The sequence below is a fragment of the Gouania willdenowi genome, unplaced genomic scaffold, assembly GCF_900634775.1.
Source record: "Gouania willdenowi unplaced genomic scaffold, fGouWil2.1 scaffold_82_arrow_ctg1, whole genome shotgun sequence".
Classification (NCBI taxonomy): Eukaryota; Metazoa; Chordata; class Actinopteri; order Blenniiformes; family Gobiesocidae; genus Gouania; species Gouania willdenowi.
The window spans coordinates 108,050-115,745 of NW_021145248.1; the positions used below are offsets into that span (position 1 = coordinate 108,050).

The 7,696-nt window shown below is 38.1% G+C and overlaps 1 protein-coding gene across 1 annotated transcript; it reads right to left on the bottom strand.

The window, feature by feature from the left end:
- Window positions 1–2,317: 2,317 nt before the first annotated feature.
- On the bottom strand, window positions 2,318–5,080 carry LOC114460854 (homeodomain-interacting protein kinase 2-like). The gene is made up of 7 exons (XM_028442720.1): window positions 4,995–5,080; window positions 4,168–4,334; window positions 3,544–3,735; window positions 3,222–3,403; window positions 2,871–3,108; window positions 2,689–2,778; window positions 2,318–2,509 (listed from the first exon to the last, which is right to left on the bottom strand). The coding sequence occupies exons 1-7, from the start codon at window positions 5,032–5,034 to the stop codon at window positions 2,318–2,320; spliced, it is 1,101 nt and encodes a 366-aa protein (XP_028298521.1). The 5' UTR covers window positions 5,035–5,080.
- Between the last annotated feature and the right edge of the window lie 2,616 nt (window positions 5,081–7,696).

Below are 7,696 nucleotides of genomic sequence, written 5' to 3' on the forward strand. Positions count from 1 at the left end.
GACATTGCAGGAAATTTGGAGCTTCATCTGCAACGTGAAGTGGCAAATTCTGCCACTGACAGGGAGCGATCTGTCCACGGAGGTAAATGCATGCATGGACACGCTGGGACTGAAATGGGACAGACTGACGGGTGTCACAACGGATGGTTGTCAAAATCTAACAAGTGAGTGAAATCAACGCAGATCAGAAAGTGGTATTTTTGCATTGTATTTTACATCAGCATGTGTTGTGCAAGTCAGTGCTTAAAATTGACCATATGATTAATGTTGTAACTAAAATATTGAACTTCATCAGGGCACGAGCTTTGAATCACAGGCAGTTTGTTGCACTTTTAGAGGAGCACAAGACTGAACATGGAGACATCAGCTATCACACAACTATCTGATGGCTCAGCCTGGGCAAAGTGCTAAAAAGAGTCTGAGATCTGAAAGCAGAGATTCGAGAGTTTTGTGAGAAGAAAGGCAAAGACATCTCAGATGAGAAATGGCTGACAGATTTTGTATTTGCTGTTGACGTGACTGCACTGATGACTGCACTGAACACCAAACTGCAAGGCAAGGGCCTTTTCGTCCATGAAATGCACAACCTGGTGAAGGCTTTCATGGCCAAGTTACAGTTTCTTTCAAGGCCACTGGAGAGCAACAATCTCACTCACATGCAAACCCTGAAGGAAGTCACACCATCAGATGATCACCTCCGCAGGTACTCATCTATGTTAGGAGCACCGCATGGCAAGTTTTCGAGGTGATTTGAAGATCTCAGAATAATGGAGAATGAGATGCACTTGATTTCCTCACCTTTTACCTGCAATGTGGATGATGCACCAAGTGATGTCCAGCTGGAACTCATTGACCTGCAGTCTGATGCAGAGCACTTCAAGTCACAACCACTGCTGGATTTCCAAGAGAGGTTTCCAAACATGAGGAGACATGCTCAGAAGATTTTTGTGCTCTTTGGCTCTAGCTACATAAGTGAGCAAACATTCTCAGTGATGAAGTTTAACAAGTCCAGGTACAGATCCTCTCTCACTGATGATCATCTGTCAGCTGTGCTTTGCATCTCCACCTCAGACATTCAACCTGACTTTGATGCACTTGTTAAAGACCAACAGAGACTAGATTTCTCTCACTTAATAAGAAAAAAAACTGGAAAAAAACACACAATGAGTGTGAATGTGATTAACCACAAATGTAGGCACGTAATTGTTCCAATATGTCATACAATGTCATACTGAATGTGGCTGAAAATGGTCACAAATATAGTGAATCAAAAACTGTACAAATGTTCACATTTTGTTAACCATTGTTTTGGGAAGTTTTAGTGAATAAATGTCATTTTTTTCTCTCTTTTATTGCTCAATTGTAACATATATTCTCACCAGTCTTTCCAGCTTATCAAAACAATGTTATTTACTGCTTTATATAAAGAAACACAATTAATGTTATGCAGATTTCAGTTCAGTTTTGGTCCGGCCCTCCATAATATTTTCTTGTTCTCACGTGGCCCCATGTAAAAAACAATTGTCCACCCCTGACATAGAGAAAGAAGCGCTGCAGTAATATGCTTTTAACAGAGCATGTTTTATTACTGTGATGTTGCTGTCGGACTAAAGTTAGCTTGTTAGCTCCTGTGGGAGGGACTTTGGGAAGTTTGGAGGCAGGGCTAGAGAGCAGCGGGGAGGGATTGGGAGAGAGGGATCTCAGAGGTGTGCACGGCACCTTTAAGGAGATGGAGATGTTCTTTAGGTGGTGGAAGGCTGTTTTTGTTTTTGATTTAATCTAACTGCTGAATGTCAAATCTGAGTCAATCAGAACAATCAAGGTTCTAGCGTTTTTCCACACCTGTTCTTTGATCACCACCAGTTTAAGTCAATTATTATATTAAATGAGATGTAGAGGCTCTTAAACTATAACCGGAAGAAGAACATGGAACATGAACAAATGAATACATATTTACATGTTTATTTGTTTCAAAATGATTGTGAACATCCAAAAAAATTATTTCAAACAACTATTGCATATATGTGTTTACAACACAAGCGTTTAGCAATTGAAAAAGAAAGTCTTGATTCTTTTGAAATGGTTTTGAATCCTCTTCTTCAAAGAAACAAAACAGCCGGTAACTCCATCTGAAGACTGATCCAGAACGTCATCATTTAAATGAGGAGTGGGAGCAGACACCAAGTCCAAGTCAGTTAGAGGAGGGAGACCATCAGCTTCTGCAGTGGCAACTTCAGTGTGTCTCTATCTGATGACTTGGATGCAGAGGCATCATCCAGAACAGGACTTTTCATCTGATGCATGGCAGGAGGTCTCATCAGCCTGTAATGAGGGTTGATGGGTGTCTGATGGTCTCCTGCTGGTTGAGGTGGGATGTTCTGAAGAAAGGATGGAACTGAGCCTGACAGGGAGAGATCCTTTCATTTCCATCCAAGCAGAGAAGCTGCTTCAGCAGGTCCACGAAGGCTTCTCTGTCCTCAACCTCATCACTTTCTTCTCCTGAATGAACCTGCATTTAAAATACAAAAAACTGGTCATTACATAAACTCACACATCAGACATATCGGTAAGTAGTTTATGGTCAAGATTTCTCACAAGCTGCATGACAGTCAAGATTTAATCAGAACAATGACTAGATTTGGAAACTGCTTGAAATGTTTTTTATTTTGACATTTATGAAAAACTTACATTGACCAGATCATCCAAAGTAGAGATCTTAACACTATAGTGTTCCTCCTTAGTTGAGATGTAGTTATGAAATTCATATTCCTCTGGTGTCTGGGGAAACAAGATGAGTGTTATGAAATTCCTTATAAAGTTACATTTTGGTGAACTTGAGTTTACCAGAAAAAAAAAAAAAAAACTTCTACCATCAGTCGCCATTTTGAGCCCTCCTCAGCCTCACAAAAGAAGACACTGGTGTAAGCCCCAGCCTGAAGCTGGTCGTCCCTCGGTAACCCAAGGAGCTCTGAAACACGCTTCATCATTTGGTATTCACAGAACACAGAGAAGAGGTTTTCTCCAATGTAGAGGAATACAAGCAAACAACCAAGGGCCCACACATCAATGGCCTCACTGACAGGAAGGCCAATGGAGACTTCAGGAGCCCTGAGGAGAAAGGATGTGAGATAAGAGTGAGAATCTATGACCAACATATCAATACAATGCATTACAGATTTGTCCTAACCACAGCTAAGCCATGTGAGGAGAAATCCTCCTACCTGTATCCTATAAGCTGAATCTCAAGGCCAGGCTTCATGCTGGAAGTTTTAACAGCCACACCAAAGTCGATTAATTTCACCTTCAGTTCCTGGATATTCCCACTGACCACCATGACATTGTCAGGTTTTATGTCTGCGTGTGTGATTCCAAGGCCTTTTAGGGCATCTAAAGCCACCAATAGCTGCAGAAACGAGATCAGAAGACACAGGTTTAGAACAAACATTGTCCATTTGCTATATGAGCTCAGGTTTTAAATCAGGAATTCTTTCATTTTTTGTTTCGGTGTTGCAGTAAGTCTAAAGTTCTGCGTGCCAACCATACCTGCTCAGCAATTGGACGGATATAATTCACACTCAGGGATTCCCACTCTCGGTTTTCCATCAGAGTGTAAAGGTCCATCTCAAGAAGTTCAAATGCCAGGCAATTGTAGCCCACGTACATAAAATGCTCGTAAAATGTAAGCAAATTTGTACGGTCAGTATCAAGGACACTAATTATCTTTAGCATTGAAATCTGTGGGAAAAAAAAACAGAAGAAGAAAAAGACAATTAGATGTTAAATACTTTGGCTGGTTCCAACAGGTCTTAGAAAATCTTATATTGTGAATTTGCAAATATCACAAAAGTGCAAATGTGAACAAAGTTTGGTTTCAATGTTGATATTAACAAACATGTCAAGTAATAAGTACAAAAGCTATACAAACAAGTGTAAATGGACAATGGCTATTAGCTTTACATTTACATGTTTATCGATATGATATCTAGATGGAATATTGGGTTAAAAATATACAGATATTTTAAAACTAGATTTGTGTTTTCCCAAAATTGTATTGAACAGTACAATACCATGTTAAAGTGATTACACATTAATAACAAAAATATTGTTCATAGAGTTTAGAAGTAGAGAAACCTGAGCCATCAAATGTTAGAAGGTGTAAACAGGTACCTCATGCTCAAAATAGTCTTCATAGCCCTCCTTGATGATTTTCACAGCCACCGTCTTGTTGTTCTTAAGGTTCTGGCACTTCAAAACCTTCCCAAAGCCGCCTTCACCAATACGCTCCAGGATGGAGTAATCTGCAGTGCTGCTGCGGAGAACTGGACGTTCACCTGCTGTGAGTGTGGAAAGAAAGAACAGAGGGTCAGTATTGAGTAGTTCAGTCTGTGTCTGTGTCTGTAGTGAACAAAGGTGACCACATAATTGTGTTGTGAGGAAGGGCCTTAATGACACTTATACAACAATTAGTCATTTGACTGGACAAGAGACATTCAATGAGTGCTGATATAGACATTAATCAACTGACAGTTAGGAAATGTTTAACAAAATGTGCTTGCAATACTGTTGTATAGAAGCAATATATAAAGGTAGATATGTTGCAAAATGTGAGAGCTTATAGAATGTGATTTGAGCTTGTGTATAAAAAATCCTCACACACGTGAAATAAATTTACACAAATGATGGAAAAGCATTTAGAGACTGATATTTACACATAAAATGACAGCTTCAAACTTGTAATCCAACATTTATTCACATGTTTTTTTAATTACGGTAAACAATCATTTGCGCAAGTAATTAAAAAAATATGTGAATAAATGTTGGATTACAAGTTTACAGCTAAAATTCTGTGTAAACATCAGTCTATACAGTTTTTCTTGTCATTTGTGACATTAAAAGTTTTTCACATGTGTGGATTTTTTATACACAAGCCACTTTCAAGTCTAAAGTCCCTATCTATAGTATAAAAACCCTGTTTCTCATTGAGTCTTTTTTACCTGCTGCAGCTGAAGTATCAGAACACAGAAAAGTGGACATTTTACACTCAACGTCTTTAAAAGTCACAAAAACTGTCTTCTTCACAATGTTGACTAAGATGGAACTGCTCTCTGTCTAAGTCACAGCTCTCTTTCATCTCCAGTGTGGTTTCCAGGGAAACGGTAGATTCTAAGAAGGTGATTCTTTTTTAACATGCTCCTGATTGGTTGAGGATGTGGTCAGGGTCAGCCCATTATATAGGCAATATAGGTAAATGCTAAGGGCGCCATACAGCCAGGGGGCGCCAAAATGCCTGAGTGGACAAAAACTAAATAAAAGAAATTGAAAATTTAAAAATTTAACAACCAAAGTGCTGATATTATTAGCATTATTAATAAATCGTTTTAGTTAAAAAAATAGTTTTACTCCAACCCTCCCCACCCCACCCCTCACATTATTTGACACCTGTGGACGGTTTGCTGAGGTGGGTTTACTGCTGCACAGGCACGGCCCAGGATGTTTTCTCTCCCAGTGCTAAGGGGTGTAGGATTGAGATGTGGGGGTGCTGATAAATACAAACAACAGCAACAACAAAAAATTACATTACTTTTATAAGGAGTTTCTCATTTTTTCTTTAATAAAAGAAGTTGAACAACACAGAATGTTAGATATAAATCAGGATCAACTTTATTTGCCATGTAATGTATGTTATACAGACGATGAATTTGACTTGGTGAACTGTGCTCTCTCTAAAAATGTAAACATCAAATAATAACAATCAACTAGAAAAAATATAAACATAAATATAAACAGTAGTTAGACTAATATGTGCAAAACTTAATAAAATAATATAACATAACAGTAACACAATAATAATAATAATAATAATAATAATAATAATAATAATAATAATAATAATAATAATAGTGCAGTAGTAGTAGTAGTGCAGTGTGAGTGATGTCATTAAATAATAATCAACTTGAAAAAATATAAACATAATATGTAAATATACATATACATATAATATATAATAATAATAATAATTGTTATTATTATTATTATTATTATTATTATTATTACTGAACGATTATTAATAATAAAATTAATAGTGCAGTAGTAATAGTAGTAATAGTAGTAGTAGTAGTAGTAGTAGTAGTAGTAATAGTAGTAGTAGCAGTAGTAGTAGTAGTAGTAGTAGTAGTAGTAGTGCAGTGATGAGTAGTGCAGGTGAACATTTAAATTAAATAGTATGTACATGAATATTCTCAGTGACAGATTGTTCCAGGGTTGTTACATGTTAAGTTCCATGGTTATTTCACAGCAACAGGTCTGACACTCTTTGACTGTTTAACGTTAATCAGAGTGACAGCCTGGGGGAAGAAATAGTTTTTATAGCAGGTTGTTTTGGCGTACAGTGATCAGTAGCGTCTGCCAGAGGGGAGGAGTTTGAACAGATTGTATGAAGGGTGTGAGGGGTCTGCAGTGATGTTACCTGCCCGTTTCCTGACCCTGGACAGGTATAAGTCTTGGATAGAGGGCAGTTTGACACCAATGATCTTCTCTACAGTCCTGATTAACTGTTGTAGTCTGTGTCTGTATAGTTTGGTTGCAGATCCAAACCAGACAGTGATGGAGGTGCACAGAACAGACTGAATGATGGAGGTGTAGAACATGATCAGCAGCTCCTGGGCCAGGTTGAATTTCCTCACCTGATGCAAGAAGTACATCCTCTGCTGTGCCTTTTTTCTGATTGTGTCTATGTGGGAGGTCCACTTCAGGTCCTGTGAGATTGTAGTTTTAACTAAATTTGGTCAAAGCATATTTAACAAATTAGTTAAGCATAATACAATTAACCACAAGGCAATGGCAACAAAAAAAATAATAAACAAAAGTCACCTATTCAACACCTGACAGCCACTCTTTCTCCTGCCAATAATCAGACAGTAAATCTAAAATGCAAAACGTCAGAGAAGAACTAACTCACCCTAGTTGTTTTATAGGAGAACAATGTGTTTGTTGTTGTTTCTGCGTGTTTGGACAGACAGGCAAGATTGCTGAGTTGAGGGTTTGACTTTCGGTTTCTCAGGTATGTTTTAACGCGTCGCATGCAGGAAAAATTGCATTCACATGAAGCAGAGATGACAGGTAGTGTGATAGAAATGGGTAAAAATTTGTCTCTTGGTCTTCATTTTCTACAGAAACTCTTTTTTTTCTTAATTATCTATTGCATTGGACTGCTGGTGAATGTTAAAATGATGCATGAAAAAGACTCTTCCGCCCTTCCATCCCCTATCACTCACACACAAGGAGCTTAACTGGGGCTACACATATTCCTGACGGGGCTATAGTGCCTCCTAGCCTCGGTGTAGCGCCGTCCCTGTTGCTGCAGCAAGTGGTGTCATCATGCCTATAAAACCAAACTAATTATCTGGTGCCCAGGGAAGAAAAAAACGTGAAGAAGAGGAGGAAAAATGCAATAATACACAACTGCAGCCACAGGTGCAGTATACTGTAAACCCAAAAGTTAATTGCACTCAAATGGTTTAGCTACTATCACTTATGGTGATTCATTTTCTTCGTAAAACTAAAATCATATAACTGTGGCAGACAGAACTCATTGGTATAAGTTGAATGCACTTAACCTTTATTGTTTTGCATGTGATGCACTTGAATAAATAAGTTTAACATGGTCCTTTCAATTTTAAGTTTATTCAAAAGTATA

Coding starts and splice junctions, on each gene's coding strand:
- LOC114460854 (XM_028442720.1), bottom strand. CDS start 5,034: ATGTCCACTTTTCTGTGTTCTGATACTTCAGCTGCAGCAG. Junction 4,335..4,994: donor TGATACTTCAGCTGCAGCAG/GTAAAAAAGACT, acceptor CCACACTCACAG/CAGGTGAACGTCCAGTTCTC. Junction 3,736..4,167: donor AAGACTATTTTGAGCATGAG/GTACCTGTTTAC, acceptor TTTTTCCCACAG/ATTTCAATGCTAAAGATAAT.